A 26774-nucleotide genomic window follows, 5' to 3' on the forward strand; every position below is an offset into this window, starting at 1 on the left:
TATGTTTGTTTGTGAATATATGAATAATATCTGGGTCCTTCTTCTTCTACTGTATTCCTCGTACCAGAATCTATACTGTAAGATAAGCCTAAGACGCAAGGCGAGCTCGCTGGTTGGCCCATCTGGTGCACCCACCATGAGAGCCCTGGTTGGCGGTGTTTACAACACGCGCAGAAACACCTCAACCCTCAATCAAGACAGTAACCAAAATCAACAATCCAAGTCCAAGTCCAACACTACCAATTCAACACCCACTCCTACTCCCACTCGACCACGTCTAGCCAAACCTTCTCACTGCCTCCCTCTTCAAACTCGCGACAAAAATGCCATGATGCGTGTGCAAAAGGGAGTGACTCCAATGCCATTAAAAAGTGGCAATGCGAATATGGCCCCGTACGATAAACAGAATGCATCGAGACCTCTCATGCCAACCCTCAGCGCCACCGCCAGACCTTCAGCCAGACAGCCGTTGACTCCTAGAGTAGCCGGCGCAGCTTCTCCCGCCTTATCCACCCCATTGTCACGAAGGCCGCAGCGTCTGGAAAGTAATACCACTCCCACCAGAGAGGAGATCTCGACTCCTGTGTCTACCTTTCTCAACAGCAATATCACACCGAGATCTGGCTCAAGAAAGAATCGCGTGGATAGTGCTAATACGACGCCAACAGGAACTCCAAATGGAACTCCTGCCCCGCCTTTGACGAACGAGTCGACCCGATTTCATGATATACCGGTATACGGGTCTGGATTGGGAATTGCTGGGATGGATAACGATGGTCCGAAACGACATACGGTATCCTTCAATACTCCATCAGATATAGGAGCTCGAAGTCCGGCCTCGAATTCGGGAGACTCGAAGTTCTTCTTTGCCAGCGATGCAAAGCCTACACCACCACCCCAAAGACCACCTATTCAGTCCAAAACCTCGAGTTTCTTTTACGCAAGCGGAGAGAATATCCCACAACAAACACAGAGCTCGAGTGCATCGGCCGTTGGTTCTACAGTGGGAGAGGAGCGTGCTCCAGCAAAGTTCTTTCATGCTAATGGTACTCCGGATCTTCAGCTATCACCTTCCCCCCATTTCCCTCCACCAAGACCGAGTTCTGTGGTCTCAAATTCTACACGTATGACATCACCTCGACTATCTACAGCAAGTCCAGGCACTTTATCACCCCCTCAGAGACCTCTATCCCCCACAAAGCTTAATCAACAGGCTTCAGTACCATCCTTGAGGAATACACCTTCTTTACCCTCTCCAGGTATACCCAGGCCCCAGCAAGTAGGAAGAGGCCAATCAGCGAATAATATAGTCTTACCTCGCAGACAGAGTAATGAGGCAGGGCAAAGAGTAATCAGTCATGGCCGATCCACAAGCACAGGCTCAACAGGACCAACACTGAGGAAAGTCTCAGGGGGGAGTTCAATGAGTTCAATCGAACCTACAACACCACTGCATATGGTTACAAAATCTGTCCCCATCTCAACCCCAGAAGAACAACCAGAAGAAAAGTTCAATGACAATGCACCTGAGCTTCAAAGCCCCATTAAAACTGGTCAGACATTAGACCAGCTCAACGAACTGGCCGCTAACGCGCGCCGGGAACGAAAAGTTTTGGATCTAGAAATTACAAATTCGTCGCTAGAAGCTATAAACAGGACCCTAGAGCGTGAAATGCGTAAGCAAACCGCGGAATTACGACGCTACAGACGCCTGTCCCGCTCCGGTCGACTCTCCATAGCTACTTCTGCCTCAATGCGTACCTCCACAACCCTATCTATGGATGGCATCGAAGGGGATGCGCTCAGTGACATGAGCGAAAAAGAAGAAGAGCAGGACGAAGACGAAGACGACTTCGAGATTGAAGAATCCTCCGACTCGGAATCCTCTCTCTCCCCAGCTGCAATGGCAGAATCCGATCTCCGCCACCGCAAAAAAGACGAAAAGCGCCTACAGCTCGATCTAAGCAAACACCAGCAATTGCTCATCGACAGTCAAAAGATGAACCAGAGTCTCAAACGGTGTTTGGGATGGACGGAGGATCTGATTAGTGAGGGGAGGAAAGCCCTAGAGTACAGTGTGAAGATTAGCGATGTCGAGCTTGGGGGACGGGTGCTGGCACCGGAAGAGGTGGGAGATAATGAGGGCATGAGCGACATCGGAGCGAGTTTGCTCAGGGAGGCGAGGGAGAGAATGGGTGCTAATGCGTGGGGTGGTGAGGGGAAGGATGATAGGGATAGTGGGATTGAAATCGATGGATCTCTGAAGGAACATGTCCCTCCGCCTTTACCTGCACCTCCGCCTCCATCTTTACCTCCATCCTAATCATAATCATAATACCCGATTTCAACGACAACAGGTCCGCGGAAGATGAGGAGCAGAAGAGAGGAGAGGCATTGTACGATACGACCCGGCAACACATACACACACCACTCACAGCACAGCACAGACTGTCTTTTTCCTATGTCACTCCACGGACGATCTGGCGTTTTCGGTCTCTCGGTCTGGGTTCGGTTTCGGTGCACAACTTTTGGGTTTTGATTTCGGTATCGGGGTTTTCCATATAACATGCATACAAGCATCGCAACCTGGCGTTTTACGGCGGCAAGGAAGCCTCTTCTTCCATTTCTTTTCTTTCTTTTTGCTTTTCTTTTGTTTTTTTGTGTGTTGTGTATAGCATAAAACGATACCCAAGGGCTTTTGATAGGACCAGTACCAGATGATGATAAAAAGAGAGGAGGAGAAGAATGGATAGATGGAAAGACAGGAAGGAAGAGAGAAGGAGGAATGGATGGATTGAAAGAAAGGGATTGATGGAGGAAGGGGAATGTGGAATTGGAATTGTATAGTAAGCTAGTTATATAGCTGAATTGAAAGCGGCATGAGCGAGCGAGCAAGAATGAGAATGAATGAAAGTAAAAAGCATGACTTAAATGTGCCCTCCACGCACTTGGTTTTATACCAAATAACTCTGTATTAAGTACTTCTTTGCTTTCTTTCTTTCCTCGGCCTCTACCACCAGTACCTACCTGGTTTAGGTAATATCCTTTGCTTTTAGTCTAGTGCTGATAAACTACAAGTATAGGTATATATACAGGGTTTCGTAATTTACATGCATTCAGTCATTACATTATAGAAAAAAATAGAATAGCACTATATACCTAACCTATCAGTATTGAAACTAATAATTAGTCCCCCCTTCTCCGGACAAACCGACTATTGGTGAAAGTCAAGTACTACAAGTAAGTATTTCTGAATCTAGAAAACCATACCTATGATGCTATCTTAAACTTACAGGCATATACGAGCTGGTATGGCACTCGACCTTGTAAAAGGAAAGTAAAAGAATTCGGGATATTGATTAATTATCCCACTCAGCCATAGCATATACCCCTCCTTCCCTTGTTTTGTAAAAACCTACGCCTCGGAATACCTACCTACATACCCCCTTCCCTTTCCGAAACACCTTGATACACATACGAGTAAAACCCATCAAACCCAATTAACATCAACCCCTCTTCCTAAACCGGAATTTCCCCTCCTCCTCACTATCCTCACTCTCGTCCTTCTTCCGCCCCAATACCGTCTGCCTGGCGCGCTTTACCGGCGCCGGTTTCGTCAACGTCTTCTCAGCCGCGCGTTTCTGACTTGGTCTGGGCTTCACGTTGCCCTTTTCCGCAGTTTTATCCTGTAGCTTCTGACTCCTGCTTCCTTTTTGCTTGACGATGGGCTCTTCGTCCTCGTCTTCGTCGTCAGACGAAAGAACTACCGTTAGAGATTTGGTTTTAGTCTTGGTCTGAGTCTTGGGTCGAATGTCCTCCACAAGGGGGAGATTGTCATCGTTATCGTCATCTTGATCAAGATTAACATCATCACCTTCAATCTCAGCCACCCTGCCTTTCCGTTGCGAGCGTTGCGATTTGGATTTTCCGATCCGTACGTCTTCTTCAACCCAGTACTCATCACCCACACCAGCAGCTTTACGCTTGACTTCCTCCAGCGGTACGATAGTCCGGCCCAAATCGCGCGCGTTGATGGCTGGCCCGCCTCTGCGGCGGAATTTCTTGAAGTTCTTGCGCCCGTTCCATCTGTCTTCCCAACGTTCACTATCATCTGCTCTGGGAGCTCTTGGTGCAGGAGCACTGCTACGAAGTTCTATTGTTTCGGTGATGGCGAGGGCTTGCAGTTCCGCGAGCTGGAAGCTATCCATGTTTACAACTTCCTTGTCCTGGTTTGCGAGTTCTTCAATCTTTTCGTGGCGAAGACGAGTTTTTTCTAGTATCTCGGCCTGTTCTTCCTTTTTGGTCTTCACCTTGACCGGCTTGGGGGGCGTTGCTTCTGCTTTCCGCTTGGGTGGTTCGGGGGGAGGGGGAGTGGATTCTCCTCGTCGATGACGGGCGACATCTTCTTCTACACGACGCTTCTTCAGGCGTGCAGCTGCCGGAGCCATGGTTTCAAAGGTGTCTTCATCGTCTTCGAAGATGGGTGTTGCTTTTCGTTTGCGGCTGGTTTTGGTCTGTGCTTCCGGAGTTTGAGAGGGTTCACGGTCCATGTTGAAGTCTGGATCTTGAGAGACGAAAAGACCTTGGGATTCGGGTTCGGCAGGGACAGAATTAATGGCCATAGACTCAGGGATTGAGTCCATGATTACGGGTGGATCGTCGTCGTCATCGAATCCTTTGAATCGGGGGACTGCTCTTCTACGCCGTCTTGATGGTTCGGGTTGAGAATCCGGCTCTGCGGGTGTTGGGTCAGGGGCAGGTTGCGGGTTTCGAAGGGTTTGAGAAACCGCAGTAGCTAGAAACTTTAGTAATTTTCAAGCTGGGGGTGGATAAGAGAGTGGAACTCTAAGAGAGTAGGACATGAATAGTCGACAAGAATAAACGTCACTTTCTCTTCAATACAGGTCAAGGAAAATACGTACCTGCAGATGGCGGAGGCGCGTAAACTCCAGATGCCTCCGGCTCTAGAGGTCTCCTAAGTACACTGGCGTTGTTGCCGAGTATAGCATCCAGAAACTCATTTTGCTCGATCAAACGGTGATCCAGATACTGAGCAACCTCGGTGCTGAATTCCGCAAACCACGTGGCATCCGCTCCCTTCACTGGGTTATACCGAACCACAACCACTCCCTTACCCTCACTGCCGTCCTCAAACTCTCCTAGGCCTTTCTCCCCAGCGACACTCTTTACATATCTGACAAATTCTTCCACGGTTGTTTGACCTGCAATTACAGTACCAAGCAAAGCTTTGCCACCTCCTTGTGTAATAGGCGGAAGGAGAGTATCAAATTGCCCTTGGTTATAGAAAATAAAGGTATAACCCTCAAACATATAATGGCGAGCCGGATCCGGACTATAAGCATCATCGGTCCGCTGAGTAGGTTCGTTCGCTCCTGGAGGAAGATATTGCTCAGGGTCGGGGAAACTATCAAAATCTTTTTCCAAAAGAGACATTCCTTCATCGTCGGGTGTAGTTGCGGCTACCACAGCTTTGATATACGAGTCGTTATGCACGATATATTTTCCGTCGATTAACGCCTGTAGTCCTTTGGACGTATTACGTTTCTTGGCGACAACATGAGTAGTGAGGCCTTTTTCAAACTCGATCAGGACTTTGATATCAAGGGGGCCGAGGGTTTCGTAAAGTTTGGTGAAGGGATCTATCTTTTGCTCTTTGGTGGTAAAGGAAAATGTAAATGTTACAGGAACCCATGTGAAGCTAGTTGGGGATTAGGATGAAGCAATTTTCAAATGTAGAGGGGAAATACAGAAAGTGATGCTCGTATTTTCCAAGGATTACTGTATTCTTGTCTTGATCGAGTGCAACGCTAGTGCCTCTGATCTGTTCTCCGTTCAAACGGGTACCAATTTTAGTATTTTGATCAGTCAACGTGATTCGAGACCGAGAACGAGCATTTGGCTTAAACTGGATTAGTGATGAAGGGTTTAATCAGGATAGGAAGCTTACACAGTCTCTGGGTCCGACAGGAGCAACTTCAATTATCAGGTGCTGCCTTGAGATGGTTTTATCGTCGACGAAGAATTGTCCTTTTACAAGAGTCAGTTCTAGTCATTTGTAAAAGGGCGTTATAAGATATACCTTCGGCTCTGGTTCTCCCAAAGATAAACTTCTTTCCGGGTCGAAGCCATAGCTTCTTGCCTACGCACGTGTCAGATGGAAGAAGGTAGAGGAGCGCAGTAGGTTAGGCAACACACCTTGGAAGACTTCATCATTCTCGATAACCCACATCCTCGATGACACTTGGCAAAATGTGGTGGGTTAGGATCTCATAGGCGGCGTCGAGCGCTGTCGTGTTGTTGCATGTTATTGGAAGAGCTGGGAGTCGTGTCGAGATATCTCGCGTCAGGCAGCATCCGCGGTGTCACGTGTGGCTGGTCGCCTGTGATTTGGAAATGTTTAAGTTACTTGATACTTATCTAATTGTAGGTTGTACCTATTATATTGCATTTGTTGAATATAGGGCCGATCTAGGCTTGTGTGTTCACAGAGCATGAGCAGACCAATCGTATCTACAACTTATACGTTAAGAATTGCGACAAAACCCAAACTCTGGGCTTTATAAAGTTTGATATTCATTACATGGATGGGTTCTCCATCTTTAAAGAACCATGCTATCTATCCTCCCAGCTTCATAGTGTTTCCAGCAGAAGTAGTGTTTCCTGAGCTTGCGCTCGCCTTCTCCAGTCTTGATATATACAACCTCAGCCCAACCAACCAGTTCCTTATTCAGCAGAATCTTCATACTCCATCTCAGCCATTGACCTGTCTCGCCCTCTCCTCCTGTGTCTTTTCTTCGTCTGGTGTTCTCGTGCGCAGCTGTAACGCATGAATCCCACCCTCCTTCTTCATCTCTTCATCCACCAACTTATACACCATCCGATGTCTGGCAGGTTGCATCTTGCTCTTGAATGCCTCCGAGGTGATAACGACGCGAAAGTGGGTTTCTTGTGAGGTGGAATCGACCATGGCTTTGTGGTGCGAGTGGAGATGCGAGTCGTTGTGGATTTCCAGATGGGTGGGGGAGAGGGACTCAGTGATCTGCCAAAGGTTGGTCAATATATAGATAGAGAAGATATATGTTAGAGGAATGAGAAATAGATACCTTTGTGCGCAAAGCGTCTTCCATTGGGGTTTGTGAGGCCATTATTGACATTGGGTGCCGTCGTACCAGAGGGAGCAATTGTCTGCGGAGCATCAAAGCGAAGACTGGCCACCTTACATAGCAGTCCTAGATGGATGCAAGAGTTGATACTACGCAAGATCTGTGAGGAAGGGGGTGACTTTCACAATTGTTGGTTTGTACTGTACCGCCTTGAAGTTATTTACCTATCGTCGGCACTTCTTCGCATTTTCTCGGACCCCATCCCCATCTCATCCCCGTCCGTCGATCGATGCCATGACGATCCAAGCTCGGCCAAAGATCTGGCTTCCTAGAACCCCCACCATGCATGTACTTTATACTGCACCACTCAAAATGATCCTGCCCCTGCCCCTCGGCATTAATTGACCTCTGATACAAGTAGCCTTTCCCTTCCTCTTTCCCTTTTGCGATGTTTCTGTCGCGGAAGGTCTATTCGCTCTTCTCCCAAAAAGCCTCCTTTCTTCTTCCCAAGTCCAAGTCCATTTATACGAGACCAATTGCTTCATCTTTATCACATACAGCCAGCAGGATGCACTCAACACTTCCCCGTCTCCCCGTCTTCGAAGCAATAGCCAGCCACGACCGGAGTTCCCCCGTAGTCATCCATTCCCAATCCGGGCGACGCTTTACCTACGGCTCCCTGTTGCACGATGTAGCAGATGCGAAGGAGAAGCTGTTGGCGGAAGCGGGAAGGAATACGATTGAGGGGGAGAGGATAGCGTTTCTAGTAGAAAATAGCTATGATTATGTGGGTCGGTTTTGTTCACTGTTAGGAATTGCAGAATAAGAAGCTGATTGTGTTTCTAGTAACTCTACTTTCTATCCTGGGCACTCATGCTATTGCTCTGCCTTTAAGTGCTGCGTTCCCGGCGGCTGAGTTGCAATATATACTGGATCAGAGCCAGGCAAGCATGCTGCTTTCTTCCGCGAAGTTTGGTGAAAAGGCACAGCAGGTTATTGAGAAGGGATTAGCAGTTGCGCCGAAGCATGTCAAGTTAGAAAAGAGGTTCGGCGCGGAGGTAAAAGGGGATGTCACGTTGGAGGAGTGTGAGGAGGGGAAAGGCGGGATGATGTTATATACATCGGGGACTACTAATCGACCAGTAAGCTTTCCCTCGAGTTCATTCGAATCAATACCAACATCTTCCAGAAAGGAGTTTTACTCCCCCAAAGAGTAATGACGGCACAATCCCAATCCCTAGTAACAGCATGGAAATATACCCCCGCCGACCATCTCCTCCACGTCCTCCCCCTGCACCATATCCACGGCACCATGAACGCCATCCTAGCCCCCCTCCTCGCCGGCTCCACAATTGAGTTCCTCTTCCCCTTCAACGCAACCCAGGTCTGGTCACGCTTCGCCTCCCCCTTCCTTCCCTCCCCAAAGACGACAGAAAACATAACCTTCTTCACCGTCGTCCCAACAGTCTACAACCGACTCCTCGCCACGTTCTCCGACCTCCCCCCAGAAACGCAAACAGCAGCAAAAACAGGAATCTCACCCGAAAACCTCCGCCTGGCGATCTCAGGTTCCGCCGCCTTACCCACACCAACGAGAAAGGCATGGACAGACCTCTCCTCCGGTAATGTACTCCTAGAACGCTACGGCATGACAGAAGTCGGCATGGCGCTCTCGTGCGGCCTATCCCACACCACCCGACTAGACGGCAGCGTCGGCTTCCCCCTGCCATCCGTGCAAGTGCGTCTCGTAGATACGGACACGAACGAGATCATCCAACTCGGCGAGGAACTCGACGCAGCTGGCAAGGAAAGGGACGGCGAGATTCAGCTGCGCGGTCCCACGATCTTCAGCCAGTATTGGCGCAATGAGAAGGCGACGAAAGATGAGCATGTGGCTGGTGATGATGGGCTGGGGCCGTGGTTCAAGACGGGCGATGTGGCGGTTCGACGAATCATCGATACTTCCTCATCTTCCTCTTCCTCTTCACCATCCTCTTCATCATCCTCTTCTACTAATCAAGATCAAGATCAATATCAAGAATGGGCACAAGGACCCATGTATTTCATCCGCGGCCGGAAATCCGCCGACATCATAAAATCCGGCGGCGAGAAAGTCTCAGCGCTAGAAGTAGAGCGCGAGATGCTCGCTCTGCCACAGATCGCCGAGACGGCCGTAGTAGCGGTGCCGAGCGGGAACTGGGGACAGAAGGTCGGCGCTGTGGTTATGCTGAAGGAGGGCGTGGGTCGGTGGACGGCGTTGGATTTGCGGAGGGCGTTGAAGGGGAGGTTGGCTGGGTATAAGATCCCGCAGGTTATGAAGGTCGTGGATCATATCCCGAGGAATGCTATGGGGAAGAGTACGTTATCTATCTTAACTATCTTCTTTCACCAATCCCCTCCCCCTTCTTTCTTGATTTTGGTTTAAAAATATGTCCTAATGCTGATTGAATGTGTGAATAGTTAATAAGAAACAACTGGTCAAGGAAGTATTTGCGGATCAGACGAGTGGGGACGAGGCATAGGTAGGTAGGTGGGCATTATGTAGATCGTACAGTGTACAGAGCAGAATATAATTGTCAGAGTGTATATACAAATAGGTCGCATGAACATAGCAACACATTTCATGTCTATATACTTGCAAGATTTTAAGCAACCTGTGGAGAGCCATGTCTGAACACTAGTAAGAAGTTGTTGCCCTTCCCTTTGGAATAGAGAAAATGGACCTTGCCTCGCCACAATCGATAAATTTCTGTGAGCTTTTATTTTTTCAATCTGCGAGGCAGGGTATATTGATCAACTTTTATTGCTCCTCGATCTATGAACACGGTAATAAAATCCTTGCCACAACGCCAGATGAAAGCCCTCCCTGATGAGAAAAGAGCTGGCCCAGCACATGCTAGCCCTCGAAGCTAGCTAGCTTACGCATGAGGTATTCATGAATCTCATTCCCCCAATCCATTCCATTCGCATGCAATGCTATCATCTCGATGAAAATCAACCATCAAAGTAAAGTAAATCTATCGACCGACACAAAGACAGCGCACTTATACTGTATACTTGGCCTTCGCACGAGTACTTCCGCTATGAGCGCTATCAGTGTGACCAGAGAACTCCACCACCTCTGTCGCAGGCAACTTAAGCACCTCCTTGAATTTGCGACCGATGTTCATGAGTACCTCCTTGCCCTTGTCCGTAGATCGTCCCTTGCCACCTGCAACATCGCCGTCGCCGCCACCTGGAATGCTCTTGCCGATTGTACGGGTCCAGGCACCGATACGGTAGAAACCCTTGCGGACATTGACAACGACGCCCATGAGCTCTCCATCACCTTCCTCTTCGAGCGTCTCGCCGATAGCCGCGAGCATGACGTGCAGCCAGAGCTCGTCGATCGGGACGTTGCGCTTCTCCTTGAATTGGTAGGACCACTTGCCGCCGTGCTTGTTCTGGACGTCCTCCCATTCTGGACGTACGCCTTCCTTGAAGAGATGGTAGTCGGATTTGAGGGCCAGTTCGGAGGTGGGAGCGATGTTGTTCTGGGAAGGTTAATTAGCTTGTGGATTTGCGAGAAATAAGCCATTTTAAAAGCATACGTAGACACCCCAAAATTCCTCGACCGAGTTAAAGGTGATGACTTCCTTCAACAGATCATTCCAGTTGTCGCCCTACAAGAAGTCAGTGGGAGTCAAAGAGAATGCGCCAGAAGACATGGGAGTAGAACCTTTCCACTAGGTGGCTTGGTGAACCACAAAGTCCACTTGTGCATCAGAGGATGCTTGACATTGAAGTTATCCTTGTCGTGGAAAACGGTTATCTGTTCCTCGCCAGTGGCAGCATCGCTATTGGGCTTCTTGTTCTCATCGAGGGGGCCATCAGGAGAGATGGGAATTGTGGAGAGGTCAACGGGCTCAGAAGCTGCGGCGGCGGCCATGATGTCTATTATTGATCGATGTCCGGTGATTAGATTTTTGCCAATGTCTCCGATAGGATTTCAATCCTGGGTGTCAAGTGAAGAGGAATGAAGTGTTGGGCAGAGTATTATGGTCGCGTGGTGGGGCCGCAGAGAGCGAATTGCAGGCGCGAGTGGGAGATTAAGTGGAAGAAAGAAGGACGAGAGTTCGTCTATGGAGATGTGGTAGTTGCGACTATGCACCGGGCAGTTAGTCGTAGGTTGATGTGGTTTGAGGTTGGTGTTTTTGGTTTGCAGATTGAAAGTTGCAACTTCTCAAGATTGAAGCTTTTCGATTATTAGCGCCTCATGTATGAGGCGAGAATAAGGTTTTAGAGCCAACAAGGTCACGTTACTATAATCAAATGCCATTCTTATTTTAGAATTTAGAGGAAACGTTCAAGAATGGGGAAGCATTTCAATTAGGGAAATGATTTCCCTTCTACGTGTTGGCGTTATATCTACAGAAGGGTTCAAATGATAAGTACATTACCAAAAGTTGACGATACTAGTTTAATTGGTATTATGCTATAAGCGTTGCTCATGGTAGACAGCTTAGCAAGATATAAAGATATATAATGATAAAAAATTGCTCATTGATGATTTGTCCATATTGAACTCCAGTCCCCAATCTATCAAGTGTTTCCTCTTAAGATTAGCTTTAAGAGCACTTGCATAAAATGGTGTTGGCGCCTTAAGCACCCACTACTACATAGTCTCCTTCCACACTTCTTACAATGCAGCCACACCTCAACTTACATCGCGAGTCTTCGATTCTCACACGTGGGTTTCAAAATAGTCCGTACATATACTGAACAGCACTAGAAAGAGTAGCCCAAGTAAAAAATGTCTTGAACCTGGATATTGAGACAGAAGCACATTACCCAAGGTGACAGATGTCATATCTACATTCTTTCGTTCACAGAGACAGAAGTACATGTGTGGGTAGAGAGGATGGAATGTTGGAGTCCTGTGGGAAGTGAGTGGTTCTTGTGGTTGGGTACCGTAGTAAGAATAACAGGACTAGGATATTGGCAGATGGTGAAGGTGTTGGTAAACACAAAGAATTTTATTCATCTATAAACAAAAAAAAGTTTGGTGGGATGTATACCTCTTGTTTCTTCTAAAACGCCAAGAACTCCTTGCTTCCGCTTTTGCTGCACTATACAGCTGTACAGATCCTTTATATATCAGACCATCGCCATGTTTCTTCTCTTCTCTTCTCGATCTAGAAATCCAACCCACCATGCATGATCTTTTTACTTATTCCACCACCTCATCAGCCTCAATTTTCTCCTCAATTTTCTTCCCCCCCTGACTATTCAAGAAGCTCAAGTAGCAATTCCAGCCCAACGACACAACATTAACAACCAGCACCCGATGATGCAACGGCACCAGCTTGAAATTCACCGCCTGAATAACAGGCCACACCATCCAATTCTTCTCTAGGGCATTCCAGTAAGTGCTCTCCAATTTGTCCTTCGGCGACGTGCCCTCCATGATCGCCATGCTGCTCAGGAAGACGAACAGGTTGGTCGAGGCGAAGATGGTCTGGTCGGCTGCGACGCGTGCCACGATCTCGGCGTTCTTGTTGCGCAGCACGATCTTGTTCTGCAGGAATTTGAACCAGGTTGTTGCGGCGGGGCCAAAGATTGCTGTGGCGATTGAGTTAGTTGGGATTGGCTATGGTAGGATATTATCTCGGGGGAGAAAGGGGGGAGGGTATGTACCTCCTCCGTACAAGGCCATGCGTCCTGTACGTGCCAGCTCGTGGTTCTTCAATCCCTTCTTCTCGACGAGCTGCTGAGCCATCGTGTCGCCCGTTGCAAAGAGGACTGCGGTTGTGATGCTCTGGGTGAGCAGGGGGCTCGTGGCCAGCTTTCTTTGGTACCTGAATGCATACATACACCATTAGCATTGTTATCGGGCGTGCAATGCAATCAGAGTCAATTGTCTTCTCTTTACAAATAACAACTTACCAGCGCAACATCTTGGCTGATGCTTTCTTGTGACCGGAGATGGAGTGGTGGGATGGTTTTGCTGGAAATTGAATGTGTGACGTTGAAAATGTTTAAGAAGGATTGAAATGTTGAAGAAGCAGGGCAAGCTACCCATGTCCATGCTAGCGGCCGAATAGGGGGCTCTTCATGGGATGGGGATTCGGGAACCCCACAAATGGCAGTTTTGGAAGATCATTAATCCGATTGTGTGTGAGAACTGAGACTGAACTGATAAAAACCCGAAATTATTTTTAGATTTAAAGACACAAAAAAGAATTACATTTGAGAATTTATTCGGGCTAGACTCCTATGACGTATTTGTCATTATGAGAAAGTTCCTAACAAAAAAGATGCAATATTTATATCATCATTGACTAACCCTAAAGTTCAATAACTCTCAACCACCCCTCTATCATCAGCAATACCCGGAACCCAACCCTTCGGCCTTTCCCTCCCCCCTAATAATCAAGCCATAAACCGCACTCTCAACCTTCTCCACACACGTCTTCATAACCTCCATCTTCTTCTCCACATCCTTCCCCAACCCCGTCCCCCCACAAGACCCCGTATCCAGCGCCTGAAAACACGTCCTCAACTCCCTCAAATCAACAAGAACATCCCTTCTCCCCCCATCACCTCCTCCTCCAGGCAAAGACCCAGTAGTAGCCATAGCCGTAATAGCAAAGCGCATCAGTTCCCCCACCAGATCAAACAGTCCAAGCACATAATCATCACCAGTCAGCTCAATACCCTCCTGTAAAGTCCCTGCTGCTTCCGAGATGGTAATGAGACGTTGGTGCTTCAGATAATGCTCGAACGAAACAGCTTCCATGTATTCCTGGATCCCGCCTGAGATCTGCCGCTGGTAGCGCCAGGCGTTGATGCCTGTGAGATCTGCCGCGATGGCCGAGAACTGTTTCTGCATCGCTGTGTAGCGCTCTGCGGTCTCCAAGGCAATCTTGGGTGGGATGTCTGATTTCAAGGTCCGTACTCTATTATTTCAGACGGTCTGTTAGAAGTGGTTTGGTGATGGAGATGGGTTTTGAAAGGGCACGTGATTTTGTAGGTACCTTTGGAGGGAGAATATACTGGTTGGAGTCAGTTGGTTGGTTTGAGAGTTTTGAGTGTTTGGGGGAGGGGGGACTTGCATCTTTTTACTCGCTGCTGTGATGTCTCGTGAAGCTTTAATGATCCTCTCTCTGCGATCATGGTGCTCGTCAAGCTCGTCTCGGAAAGCCTCGAACATGGGCATAAAGGGTGACGCATTCACCTCTTTTTCCTTCTTGACGCCATTGTGATCTCTCTTGATTCCTGACATCTGCTCGGACATGGACTCTGACTCTGACTTTGATTGAGGATGTGAAGTGATGGAGAGTTCGCTCATGGCTTCTGTTGGTGGTAGTGGCTCCATTTTTGAGGTGTGGCTGGTGGGCAGGGTTCAATTGAAGCTAAAGAGCTCCACGTCCAACGCGTCGACCTTTTGATATCAGAAAGTTCTAAATCCCATCCCCTCAGAAAAATAAAAACCAAGCCCCAAATGTCTATCTAAAAACTACACTCCTTAATCCCCCATCCACATTCACTTAATCCCTTCTTCACCACCCCCAAAAAAGAAAAGAGCAATGCCCCCCTTCTTCTCCCCCCTCCCCGTCTTCACATCCGCTATCCTCCTCCGCACCACCCTCCTCTTCTACGGCCTCTGGCAAGACGCCCACTCGCCCCTGAAATACACAGACATCGACTACAACGTCTTCACCTCGGCCGCGTCCCTCGTCACGCAGCACCGCTCGCCCTACGACCGCGACACGTACCGCTACACGCCGCTGCTCGCATGGCTGCTCGTGCCCACCACAAGCACGAGGTGGTGGTTTAATTTCAGTTTCGGAAAAGTGTTATTTGCCGCTGGCGATGTCGTAGCGGGCTGGTTAATTGTGCTGGTATTGACGAGGCAGAAGGGCATGCAGATGGGTAGGGCCCTGAGGTACGCGAGTATCTGGCTGCTGAACCCGATGGTCGCGACGATTAGTACGAGGGGCAGTTCGGAGGGCCTGTTGGGGGTGCTGGTGGTGGCGCTGCTGTGGGCTGTTATGGGGAAGAGGATTGGACTTGCGGGGTTTTTGTTGGGGCTTGGTGTGCATTTTAAGATTTATCCGTTTATTTATGCGCCTTCTATTGTTTGGTGGTTGGATGAAGAGGAGGTTGGAAACGAAAAGGAAAAGGAAAAGAAGAAGGCAGAAGGGGAGGGAAAGGGAAGTGGTGGTGTTTTTGGAATGGTCTGGAGGTTTTGTAACGCGGCTAGGATTAAGCTGGCTGTTGTAAGTCTACTTACTTTCATGGGATTAAATGGGCTTATGTACTCGATGTAAGTCCATCATCCCATCCTCTCCACTTCCCCCCAAAATACTAACAGCACGAAAGTTACGGCTGGCCTTTCCTCCAACATACGTATCTCCACCACGTAACACGGATAGACCACCGGCATAACTTCTCCCCCTACAACACCCTCCTCTACCTCTCCTCCTCCACATCCTCTGCATCCTCATCCCCATCTTTCCCCTCCTCATCCCTGCACCTAGAATCCCTGGCCTTCATCCCGCAACTCTTCCTCTCAGCCATCGCTCTCCCTTTGCTCCTAGCAAAGAAAGACCTACCCTCGACAATGCTAGCACAGACATTTGCATTCGTATCCTTTAACAAAGTCTGCACAAGCCAGGTACTTCCCCCCCACCTCTCCTTTCCCTTCCCTTCTCGTACTTTCCTCCCCCCATCACCCACACATCTTCTCTCACTAACCTCCCCCCCTAAAAGTATTTCCTCTGGTACCTAGTCTTCCTCCCCCTCTACCTGCCCACCTCGACCCTCCTCACGCACCCCGCGCTAGGCCTGCGCGCCGCCTTCCTCTGGGTCGCCACGCAGGGTCTATGGCTCCAGCAGGCGTTCCGGCTAGAGTTCCTAGGCATCAGCACCTTCGTGCCGGGTCTGTGGGTGTCCAGCTTACTGTTTTTCTTGTGCAATGCGTGGGTGTTGGGGATTATAGTGGGGGATATTGGAGGGACTGAAAGGGAATCGGCAACGGCTATATCAACATCTACAGGTACAGGTACAGGCACAAGTACTTCCTCACCACTGCCAATGTCAATGTCAACGTCGAAAGCAAAATCACAATCTCAAGCATATGTAAAATAAGATAGAAAGAACGAATTTAAGATGAATGAAAGAGAGAGAAAACATCACTCCTTGCTTAATCCATTCATTCATTCAAACTCCGTGATCTGCCTATCTAAACGCCGTTATGCTCAAACGTATGTGACCGAACGAGGAAACTCCAGATTATGCCAGCCATGCAAGCAACTCAACTCCGTCGCTGTATTACAATCCAGCTTATTCCGACTTATGACATGCACCAGGTTATATGATCCGACACTCCGTCCCATCCCGCAAATGCACAAATGCAACCTAAACAAAACAAAACAAACAAGTAGATTCTCGAGCCGGCGCCATGAAAGCAAAGCAAAGCAGATGAGATTAATTAGAAAAGAGAGAGAAAGAGAGATTTCTCGGGGTATCATGAAATCGTAATCCCGCTGTTGAGCGAAGCATAGCTCGAGACTTTAATCGACAACGGCCTCGTCTTGGAGAACGTAGGCGGAGCCAGCAACTGTCCGTCTTTAAAACCAATGTCGCCTAGGTATTCGGCTTTCTCGAGGAAGGAGGCACGGGGTCGGGTTTGGGCAAGAGTGTCGATTATGGTGTCGCTCCAGATGCCAGTACATTGGTTGTTCTTGAGCTGGAAATAGGGGTTTAAGGCTGGGACCTGGGAATCTGAATTCGTTAGTTTTGAACGAGTGGTATTTTTACTTGAATATAAAGACTTACCGAGATCGAGAACCGGATTCGAAGGTAGTTCAAGGCTTTAAGCCGCTCTAATGACTTTACTCCTGCAAGAACCAGTGATTCGAAAGCTAAGATGAATGACATGTCCGTGATGCCTGACCCATCATTCCAAATGAAAGTCGGTCTACACACGTTCTTAACAATGAGGTCGATGCTCTTTAATCGTGACTCTCGGGGATTCGATAATCTTGCTCCTTGATTGAAAAAGCACCCGCAGATCCGTCCCGTAAACGCCAGATGCTCCAAGGTTGGAAGCGCTTTTGCCAACTCTTGGCAGAGATGCGCTTTTGCGTTTACCTTTTTAACGAACAGAGGGGACACGGCCTCCCTTCGATAATCTGCTTCTATGCAGATGTTCAGGTGTGTGAGGAATCGTGGGAGGTTTGGGACGATCGTAGACATGGAAATGTACGCCTTCGACTTTGGTCTTGCATAGGAACCATGCCACTCTTGGAGACTTGGTAGTGCAGCCGCAATATGTTGAAAATCTTCGTTTTCTCTGATGAGATTCCACTGTCCCTTGCAAACAAGGGTTCTGACCTGTGGGAGAACCGGTAGTGATGTCGTGTTCTTGCTGAAATGCCGCACCATCGGAGGCTTTTTCCTGTCTCCGCCTTCCAGGGTCAAAATACATGCCATTGCGAATGTCAACCGGACGAATAGAAACACCTCATATAGACTACAATTATTCGACGGGCTTTGGTAGGTAACGTTTGTGTTTGTGTTGTCTGCTAAAGCAAGTGATCGAATCAACACGGATCGGTCTGGCGAGGGAGTTCGATGCGTCCGGTCAAAGGCTGGGTTCTTTTGCTGAAATACAGGAAACCATATTTCAATGTGCTTAACGTATGAACAGAGGTTCGGGTGTTCGTGGAACCAGTAGGAGGCTTGGTCCACAGACTCTCTCGTCCCCTTGATCTTCAAATGTCGATAGAGCCGCTCTTGTATCAATTCCCTCCACTTGCTTGTCACTAGAGAAAGTTGTGCAACTTCTCGTCGCCTCGAGTGTCTCAAAGCCGACCCCCATCTGCGCAAAGCTTTCGATCCTCCTGCCGTGGGAGCCCTGGAAGATGTTGAAGCCCGGACTCCGAAGATGTGATCGAGGATACACTCATGGATTTCGCCTGGAAGCTGTCGAAAGGTAGCATTCGAAGACGCCGCGGGTATCGAAAGGGCGGTAGTGTCCAGACCAAACCTATCTGCATCGTTCGACCGCTGCGAGCACTGAATATCCCCCTCTACCATATATGCCTCTGGAAATGGGGTGCTCATAGGCCGTAACGGAGGCACAATACCGTCCTCATAGTCCTTGACCATCAGTCTCTCCAGAGGGGAGGGAAGTGACGATACTGTCGGGGTTGAGGGTCCAGGTGTTGCAGGTGTGCTGGCCGTGGTCAAGAGATGGAGCGTGTGATTGGGCCCTGCCTCATCGATACGGACGTCCTGCGAGGGATCTGTGAAGGTTGTAGCCATCCTTCTCTTGGGCATGCACTGATTTCAGGTTGAATTTGTGCGAATATTGGAGTTCGTCATAGACTCTTTATTCGCTGGATTTGTCGCTAGATGTCTCAAACGTCCTGGTGCCCCAATCGCCAAAAAGTCCTCTGTGGCTAGAATATCTCTGCGAAAACTAAACAGCGTACTGGGGGAACAGAGCCGCAATTCGGAGGATGGAGGAAGATGCCGTTTCGCGGATTACTCGTATCTTGTCGTTGTTGGACTGCAGATATGGAGGCGGAGAGGATTACCGATGAGTGGGGTGCGGGTATCTTTAATCGGTAGTGGATTGAATGGGATGGGATGGGAACTGGGGAAGAGAAGAGAAGTGAGGAATGGAATGGAATGGGATGCGACTATGTTGGAGGTTGTTATCGGCCGTAGTTAGAAATTGTAGAAAGGAAGGCATTCATGCCATGCCACGCAGTACAGTGCAATTTAACACGACGCTCCACCTGAATCAATGAGTGAGGCTGAGCTGTCTTGGTATGGTGTCAAAATCGTCACCCCACATCACGTTATGTGTAAGTACGTGGTTGGCTTCTTTCTCTCTTGGCTACCAACTTCCCCGGACTTTGCTCTAGTACTGCTCATAGTCTGTGGAGAAGCACTGTGTTATCGATACCTCCGTATATCATCAATCTCCAGCCTCATTCACAAGCAGATGGTTGATGCAGGAAGGTTTCACGTGATTAGTCATTCGACGGACGCCGCGGGTATGCAACGGGCATTGGACTTGTATGACCTAGCATGGGAAAGCTTGACTTTCTCGCTTTTCTAGTAGGAACTTAATATAGGATGACAATAGAGAGTTTAGACTTCAGCTTTGTTTCATCCTGCACTGATAATTAGACCAAAGTATCGAGGTCCTTTCAATGATGCTTCATACCAAAGTCAAAGTCCGTTTTTGGAATAGCCATGCCACACCCCCCCCTCACCGGCACTCGCCTGCAACTTGCCTACCAAGTACAGTATGGTCTCAGTAAAACTTTAGCTTCCTAAAGTAAAAGCACTTTGGTTGAAGGAAAGATATTTAATATCAAATGGCAGGCTCACCATAATTAACGCAAAGTCATATCGGATTCTCCGCAGCACCGGGAGATAAGAGCCAAGCTTTCCAAGCTTTCCCCTCGCGGCGAATCAGTCGCATCCCCGGATATAACCATACTGCATGCAGACCAGGCGAGCCAGGCTGACCCTTGACTGCCATGCGAACTACTTCTTCTCAACTGCCACTTTGAGTCTGGGCAGGGCAAGGTATGCGGCTCAGGTACAGTGGGAATCCGCGCCCGCCACCGATCTATTGCCCTGTTGGGGAGGTCGCAGAAACAAACATTTGGAAGTCCTGGTCGTATATGCATCTCATGACGATGATGGCTCACAATGGAGAATCACGAAAGTTCCACCCCGCATGTCGTGAAATGAGACAGACCATGTATAAGATAGATAGCTCTCCCCATGAAAGGTAGCTTGGAATTTCATCTCGAGTCCTCTTCCCAAGTTGAGACCTCCTGTCCTGTCAAGCAATCATGCGGGCCGTCAATTCCCTCCTTCTGCTCCTTGCAGCTTCACTCACTGAGGCCGTGGAAAGTCCACATAACAAAGCTGCAAAGTATGCAAAAAGGGCAAACCCACCTGTTCTGACAAAGGATGCGCCTCGCAAGAGAGACACTTCGCAATTCTTGACAAACACAACATCCAGTACGTTTTTGAACCCTCCAATGGGCCCGGTCGATTTCAAACTAACTCTAGCATAAAGAGTTCGCGGTCAATGGAAGTGCCCTCCCCGAGATCGACTTCAACATTGGTGAAAGTTACGCTGGAACCCTTCCAATTAGCGCAAACTCCAGTGATCCTAATCAGTTATGGTTCTGGTTCTTCCCGTCCTCGAACCCACTGGCCTCGAAAGAGATCACAATATGGCTGAATGGCGGTCCTGGTTGCAGTTCCTTGGACGGCTTATTTCAAGAAAATGGTCCTTTTATCTGGCAATCGGGCACTTATGCCCCGATCTCGAACCCCTATTCCTGGACGAATTTGACCAATATGATTTACATCGATCAACCAGTCAGCACTGGTTTCTCTCCTGGGAACATTCTTGTCAACAATGAGCATGATGTCGCTGAGCAATTCAAGGGGTTCTGGAAGAACTTTATCGATACCTTTTCCTTGCATGGTTACAAGGTGTATATTACTGGAGAGTCCTATGCTGGGCAGTATATTCCCTACATTGCTTCGGGCATGTTGGATACAAATGATACCAAATACTTCAATGTGAAGGGTGTCCAGATCAATGACCCTTCCATCAACGAAGACTCTACAATGATCTATGGTGAGTAAGACACTCTCCTTGAAATACGTTTGCTAACAAGACCAGCTCCTGTCGTGCCAGCCCTCAAATATTACCAGAATGTAATTGGTCTCAATGAGACGTATATGGCTGGAATCGAAGCTCGTGCCGAGTCATGCGGCTTCACAGCCTTCCACGACAAATGGACATCGGAATTCCCTCCCTCCGGTCCAATTCCCACCGCCCCAGACTGGACCGTAACAGGCTGTGATCTTTATGACGATATCTATAACGCAATGTAAGGACAACCGGTTTTTCAAATTATACTCCCTATCTCATATCCTCAAATATTTCCTAAAACGGAAACTTATTATCCCTCTGCTCTCAAGACACCATTAAGTAGAATACAACTAACCCTCGTCATACAGTTACTACGTAAACCCATGTTTCAACATCTACCACCTAACTGACTATTGCCCCTTCCTCTGGGACGAACTCGGATTCCCATCCCTCGGCGCCGCCCCAACGACTACTTCAACCGCAGCGACGTGCAAGCCGTAATCCACGCCCCGCCCACCGACTACTACGTGTGCGGCGCCGGCCCCAACCTGTTCCCGCACGGCGACCAATCCGTCCCCTCAGCCCTGGGCCCCCTCGCCTCCGTCATCGAGCGCACAAACAACACGATTATCGGGCACGGCCTCCTCGACTTCCTGCTCTTCTCCAACGGCTCCCTAATCACCATCCAGAACCTGACTTGGAATGGGCTGCAAGGCTTCCAGGCCCCCCCGTCCTACACCCAGAACTTCTTCGTGCCGTACCACCAGTCCCTCGGCGAGATCCTGGACTACGTCAACGGTGCCGTGCCCAATAGTCCCGTGTTCACCGATACGGCTGGCGCGGGGTACCAGGGGACTTGGCATACGGAGAGAGGACTGACGTTCGTGACGGTTAATTTGGCCGGGCATGAGATTCCGCAGTACGTGCCCGGGGCGGCGTATCGGCAGTTGGAGTTTCTGCTAGGCAGGATCCCGGATCTGTCGACGCAGGGGGATTATACGACGCAGACGGGGAATTTCACGGGGACGACGCCGCCGCTGAAGAAGAGGGGTGAGGGTTGGATTGTCTAATGTCTAAACCATGTGAAATATAAAAGTTATAGGATACGTGTATATTTTGGATATTGTTTGGACTGACTAATTATATACCGACCAACGTACTTACTCTTCTTGATCTTCGCTGAAACTCTGGTGTCCACACTTGTGTCTTGCTAGCAACGTACACAATAGGCATATATAAGTTGCGTATACGTAAAATACAAGGTTCAAAGCAATATCCTACCTACAGTACGTACTACTCACTCATAACCACCCTCCACGTTCCCAGCTCAAATCACCCACACGCCTTTTAAATAGAGGGAATTGGAATTCCTCGAGTTGGTAATTGACGTGCAAATCTCGGCCTGTCACTCGAGCACCCACGTTTAGATTAAGCAGCAACGAGACGCAAAGAAGAAGTTCGAAACAGGAAAGTCCCACCAGGTCGAGCATCAAAAATCCCCCAATGACCCCAACGTGTATGTCCGCATTCCAACGCACATCTCTTCATATAGAAAACGTAAGAGAATCAAGCATCGTCTCATCACTGAGCAAGTGCAATCGATATCAGCATTTCTCGGCACAAAAAACAGTCATTGAGTGACTGAATTGCAATTTGACATCCATGCTAGTTCTTCATCCCCGCATGTCACGCATGTATACTTACTGGACATATATTCAGGTAGCTTGAAGCCAACATATATCCTGTCCCCACTCTGTGAAAATGCCATGTCATTAGTCTGTTCCTCGACTTGTTATGTCGTCGATACCCCAAATGTGGGCACCTATTAATATACAATCCTTCGCTTGCTAAGTACCCATTACCTGGAAAAGTTTCTCGATTTTGGAAACGTAAATCATACTACAACCTGTATAGAAGACATTATGGTATAACAAAGACAAAAATGAAAGTATAATTCACAACTCGATGTGGTCGTGTTGCTGTACAATGGCTTCAGCTACCTCGCCGCCTTGTTGGTATTTTGGGAAGAAATTCCCATTTCGGAGCTCGTTGAATGCGATATCGAAACGTGCTCCGGCGAGCCATGCGATGCCGATCTGAAGAGTGTTAGGGGTAATGACTTGCGTTGGGGGAGGTACTTACCATTGCTGTTGAAATCACAAAAAGGGTGCACATGACTGCGATTAAGAGATACAATATATCTTTCTTCGCCTCCTCATGCTCAGCCTGCACCTTTGCATCCGCGGGAGTAGCAATCTCTTCCTCATTATTGTATTGCCTAGTTAGAGCCTTGGGGTCTTGCGTTGGGTAGATAGATTCGATGAATTGCTCGATCTATGATTATTAGCAATGTTCCCATGGGGAGGTAAAGATTACAAACCTTTCCACACGCGATGCTGATCTCGAGGAAATTTGGATCTGTTGGGTTGTTCTTCTTGCTGATCCTCCGCGCATATCTCTTGAAGACATCGCAAACAGTTCGTAGGTTCTGTGAGGCCTCTATCATCAATTGACAAGCATCTCCCTTTGTAATCTTGACAACTCCCGTAAACACCTTGGGATTCTGAAAGACCAATTCAAGTGTCGCAATCGCCATGACTTGAGGGATAGCAACAAAGTTGAATACTGATTGATCTTTGATTCCCGCCATGTAGAAGAGGCACTCATCGGCTTTTTGAATCGCGTTGAGTACCATCTCTGATGTACAATTTAACGCTGCCTTTACGTTCTTGGGATTGAATAGGTCCTCGAAGTTGGTGACATGTTTGGACCAGATTTCCTTGGGGTAAAAGCGTCTCTTGTCGTGATAGTCTTCTTGGAGATCACGGATGATATTTGTCTTCTGCAAGAATTGACCCATAGATTCTGACAGCTCTGGGCGCTGGAGAAGGGCGGCATTCGCCAGTTTGCTTTCGACAAACAGCCTCGTACAACCCTCACCGACCAATCCCGCAACATAATGGCAATACAATTCGTAGTCCTTTATAGTATCCACACCATTTTCGTTGAACTCGGCGTTGTTTGCGTAATCCGCCATTCCATCGCCCATCTTCTTGGTTATGTCTAAGATGATCTTCTGGTAGACAGGCTTGATCAGTTTGAACTCAGCAATAACGACGTCAAAGTGGACAAGTAGTTCGCGATCCTTCTCATCAGGGCCGTTGCCATTAAAATTCCAGCCGTCTTGGAACATAATCTTATCGAAATCGCGTAGCAGCGGCTCCTTCTTTGGTAGTGGGATAGTCATGTCATCTTCGATTGTATCGAGACCGCGAAGGACGAGGTAGAAGATGGCGACTGGGACGAGTAGTTCAGGATTGAGCTCTTGGATGACGGAGCTGAAGCTTCGACTTGTCATGTTGAGGTAGTAGAAGCATTGTTTGAGATTTTCTGTTTCCTTATCGGGGTCGCGACTGTTTACTGGATCATGCCATAGCTTCCTGGAGGAAATTAGACGTGATTCGCATAGCTGAGGGGACAAGAATCACCATTGGATTATGGATCTCAACTGGTTTGGATGGACCGCAAGGTACAAGAGGTCGTTGATTTTGACCATGATGGCGAGAGGGAATAGCAATTGGTAGGAGGATAGGAGACAGGTGGGAACCAAGGTAGGAAGATGGCGGGTGGTGGGTGGTTGAAAAGGGAATTGGGAGCAGAATTTGAAAAAAAAAAATTCACAAAGCGTTTGTCATTGTCTGACGGACAATTGAGACGATGCGATAGAACTGGTATGAGGCTCGGCAGGGCGAGATATCGATATTGATTGGGATTCAAGAGAGGAAGGGAATCGCAGATACAGTAGTGACTGAGTGGTACAACGGGGAAGGTCGTGTTGATATACTTTCCCTCCTTCTAGTGTAACTTCGGAAGGAAAAAGCAAATCCGAGCGTCATGTGGTGCGTGGTGGACGGAGCCGGGGTCGGAGCCGGGTTAGCGCAACGGATAATACAGTTGTTTTTTAATTAAGGTAAGTCTACTTGTAAGGTCAAGTTGATTTACTATTAAATAATGTACCCGTATATTCCGGACTAGTTAAAGAGCTCAGATTCAACAATTGCAGGTTTTGAGGATCTACATCGTAAAATACTTGGAGTAGAGAGCCAATTATAATTATATCTATATACGCTAAGAGGTGGATCCACATGGACTCATGGAGTAACCTGATTGACCCGGCCCGGTCACTTTAGACGCGCCAATCATGATTTAGATAAGAGAGAATCCACCAATTAGTAGTCGTGCAAAATAACTTGTCAGCCTCAGCCTCGGGAGGGATATGCTTTCCCTCTTCACTGCATATCAGACACTTCACATCACTGAGACATTTCCAGATATAACCATCATATTGCTCAGCCGATGCGAATGGCACATGATGAACTCTTCTACCGTACCATGCGGTAGCATCAAGTCAGCCGCACCCTTTTCCGTTTCATTCCATCTATAGACTGAGATCCTTCAGCCTCGGCCACGTCGACTTCTTTAACATTGGAATACTCAGCCCACCTGTTATATGTAAAGCCACATTGATGCCCTCGATACATTTCAACCGCTGCCATGATTGAATCCGACAATGTAGGTGCGGACGTCGAGATGAATACGCGGCTTTTGGACGACGACTCGAAAGAGCAGACAGCAGCTGTTGCCGTGCCTGCTGAATCGCCCAAGGGGTTACGGAAACAGGCGATTGACGTGGCATGTATTATGCTGAATATAACCAGTACAGTTACGCTCGTGTTTTTGAATAAATGGTATGTCTGCGGACGAGGAGAATTACATTTCTCTCTCTGAACCTTACCCCTCCATAAACATGCAAATGCTAATATCTTCAGGATCTTCCGCGACCCCCAATTGAAAAACATGCAGATATGCTTTGCAATGTGGCATTTCACTTGCACATCGATAGTCCTATGGATAGCTAGTCAAACACCCTTCAACCTATTTATCCCCGTCCGCCTACCGTTCCTACAAATGGTACCGTTATGCAGTTTTTTTGCCGGATTTTTGATACTGGGGAACTTGAGCTTGACATACAACTCCATTGGATTTTACCAGTACGTGACGTCTCCCAATTCCTCATATTCAAGCCTTTTTGTCACAGAAGGCTACCTATACTAACATACTCCAGACTAGCGAAAATCATGACCACTCCCTGCGTAGCCCTCCTCCAATACCTCGTCCTCAACAAATCCACATCCCTCCTTACCCTCAGCACTCTCGCAAGCGTGTGCATCGGAGTAGCCCTCACAAACACAGGAGCAGCAGGTACAACGACGCTCGGCGCGTCGATAGCAACTGCTGCATTCACAGTCACCGCATTCTACCAAGTGTGGATCGGGAAGAAGATGAAAGATTTCTTCGTTTCGAGCCCGCAACTACTGCTTAACCAGGCTCCGATCTCCGTGCTGCTGTTGGCGTTCTTGGCGCCGGTTTTGGATACCGTGCCTGATGTGAAGAAGATCCCGAGGGATACGCTTGTGGCGTTGTTTTTGTCTGGTCTTGCTGCTGCTTTGCTGGTAAGATGGACGGTCTTCCATTTCAATCTCCCTCCTGGACACTTGGACACCTGCTGATGTTTTTATTATAGAATTTGTCGCAGTTTTTAATCATTGGACGTATGAGTGCGTTGACTTTTAACGTTGCGTCCAAGTAAGTTATCACACTAGCTAGCTATCTTGTTCGAAAAGACGAAAAGAAGTATCTAACAAGCAATAGCGTCAAAACTGTTATTATCCTCACTTACGGCTGGGCCAGCGAAGGTCGAGTTCTAACTGTAAAAGACGCCCTTGGAATCGTTCTAGCGCTAGGCGGAGCCACGTTTTACTCGCAGCTGTCTCAGAACTAAGAGAGGAAATGTATTGGAAAAAATATGAGTAATTGCAAGGCAATAACTGAATTTACAAATTCATATCTAATCTAAGCCGACCGCTGCACGTAGTGTACTTAATCATACATCTCGATATCAG

The 26774-nt window shown here is 48.2% G+C and overlaps 12 protein-coding genes across 12 annotated transcripts; 5 read left to right on the top strand and 7 right to left on the bottom strand.

Moving 5' to 3' along the window:
• Positions 1-136: 136 nt before the first annotated feature.
• LHYA1_G005978 (uncharacterized protein) lies at positions 137-2323 on the top strand (the record flags this gene model as incomplete). The annotated part of the gene is made up of 1 exon (XM_031150919.1): positions 137-2323. The coding sequence occupies one exon, from the start codon at positions 137-139 to the stop codon at positions 2321-2323; it is 2187 nt and encodes a 728-aa protein (XP_031003913.1).
• Positions 2324-3506: 1183 nt separating this feature from the next.
• Positions 3507-6250, bottom strand: NBN (Nibrin; the record flags this gene model as incomplete). Its single annotated transcript, XM_031150920.1, has 6 exons — positions 3507-4795; positions 4923-5719; positions 5769-5926; positions 5969-6066; positions 6101-6160; positions 6217-6250. 6 exons carry the CDS (start codon positions 6248-6250, stop codon positions 3507-3509), a joined length of 2436 nt encoding a protein of 811 aa, XP_031003912.1.
• Positions 6251-6772: 522 nt separating this feature from the next.
• Positions 6773-7166, bottom strand: BOL1 (BolA-like protein; the record flags this gene model as incomplete). Its single annotated transcript, XM_031150921.1, has 2 exons — positions 6773-7060; positions 7125-7166. 2 exons carry the CDS (start codon positions 7164-7166, stop codon positions 6773-6775), a joined length of 330 nt encoding a protein of 109 aa, XP_031003887.1.
• A 406-nt stretch (positions 7167-7572) lies between these two features.
• ACSF3 (Acyl-CoA synthetase family member 3, mitochondrial) lies at positions 7573-9646 on the top strand (the record flags this gene model as incomplete). The annotated part of the gene is made up of 4 exons (XM_031150922.1): positions 7573-7915; positions 7971-8266; positions 8314-9481; positions 9585-9646. The coding sequence occupies 4 exons, from the start codon at positions 7573-7575 to the stop codon at positions 9644-9646; spliced, it is 1869 nt and encodes a 622-aa protein (XP_031003888.1).
• A 522-nt stretch (positions 9647-10168) lies between these two features.
• tif451 (Eukaryotic translation initiation factor 4E-1) lies at positions 10169-11055 on the bottom strand (the record flags this gene model as incomplete). The annotated part of the gene is made up of 3 exons (XM_031150923.1): positions 10169-10657; positions 10715-10786; positions 10843-11055. Coding segments are annotated over 3 exons (774 nt in total), but the record flags the coding sequence as incomplete, so codon positions are not given.
• Positions 11056-12333: 1278 nt separating this feature from the next.
• On the bottom strand, positions 12334-13060 carry sym-1 (the record flags this gene model as incomplete). Its single annotated transcript, XM_031150924.1, has 3 exons — positions 12334-12725; positions 12801-12961; positions 13050-13060. The coding sequence occupies 3 exons, from the start codon at positions 13058-13060 to the stop codon at positions 12334-12336; spliced, it is 564 nt and encodes a 187-aa protein (XP_031003886.1).
• Positions 13061-13485: 425 nt separating this feature from the next.
• TSNAX (Translin-associated protein X) lies at positions 13486-14481 on the bottom strand (the record flags this gene model as incomplete). Its single annotated transcript, XM_031150925.1, has 2 exons — positions 13486-14042; positions 14229-14481. 2 exons carry the CDS (start codon positions 14479-14481, stop codon positions 13486-13488), a joined length of 810 nt encoding a protein of 269 aa, XP_031003891.1.
• Positions 14482-14692: 211 nt separating this feature from the next.
• On the top strand, positions 14693-16256 carry gpi14 (GPI mannosyltransferase; the record flags this gene model as incomplete). Its single annotated transcript, XM_031150926.1, has 3 exons — positions 14693-15432; positions 15489-15783; positions 15879-16256. 3 exons carry the CDS (start codon positions 14693-14695, stop codon positions 16254-16256), a joined length of 1413 nt encoding a protein of 470 aa, XP_031003892.1.
• A 379-nt stretch (positions 16257-16635) lies between these two features.
• Positions 16636-18437, bottom strand: LHYA1_G005986 (uncharacterized protein; the record flags this gene model as incomplete). The annotated part of the gene is made up of 2 exons (XM_031150927.1): positions 16636-16884; positions 16947-18437. The coding sequence occupies 2 exons, from the start codon at positions 18435-18437 to the stop codon at positions 16636-16638; spliced, it is 1740 nt and encodes a 579-aa protein (XP_031003889.1).
• A 1553-nt stretch (positions 18438-19990) lies between these two features.
• On the top strand, positions 19991-21881 carry cpdS (Carboxypeptidase; the record flags this gene model as incomplete). The annotated part of the gene is made up of 4 exons (XM_031150928.1): positions 19991-20162; positions 20221-20793; positions 20839-21049; positions 21296-21881. 4 exons carry the CDS (start codon positions 19991-19993, stop codon positions 21879-21881), a joined length of 1542 nt encoding a protein of 513 aa, XP_031003890.1.
• Positions 21882-22766: 885 nt separating this feature from the next.
• On the bottom strand, positions 22767-24367 carry erg-6 (putative squalene synthase; the record flags this gene model as incomplete). The annotated part of the gene is made up of 4 exons (XM_031150929.1): positions 22767-22907; positions 22954-23145; positions 23192-24251; positions 24300-24367. 4 exons carry the CDS (start codon positions 24365-24367, stop codon positions 22767-22769), a joined length of 1461 nt encoding a protein of 486 aa, XP_031003893.1.
• A 998-nt stretch (positions 24368-25365) lies between these two features.
• slc35e3_0 (Solute carrier family 35 member E3) lies at positions 25366-26653 on the top strand (the record flags this gene model as incomplete). The annotated part of the gene is made up of 5 exons (XM_031150930.1): positions 25366-25559; positions 25641-25862; positions 25937-26324; positions 26396-26457; positions 26524-26653. The coding sequence occupies 5 exons, from the start codon at positions 25366-25368 to the stop codon at positions 26651-26653; spliced, it is 996 nt and encodes a 331-aa protein (XP_031003894.1).
• Positions 26654-26774: the final 121 nt, after the last annotated feature.

This window comes from Lachnellula hyalina, assembly GCF_007821495.1.
Source record: "Lachnellula hyalina strain CBS 185.66 chromosome Unknown contig00106, whole genome shotgun sequence".
In the NCBI taxonomy this organism is placed as follows: Eukaryota; Fungi; Ascomycota; class Leotiomycetes; order Helotiales; family Lachnaceae; genus Lachnellula; species Lachnellula hyalina.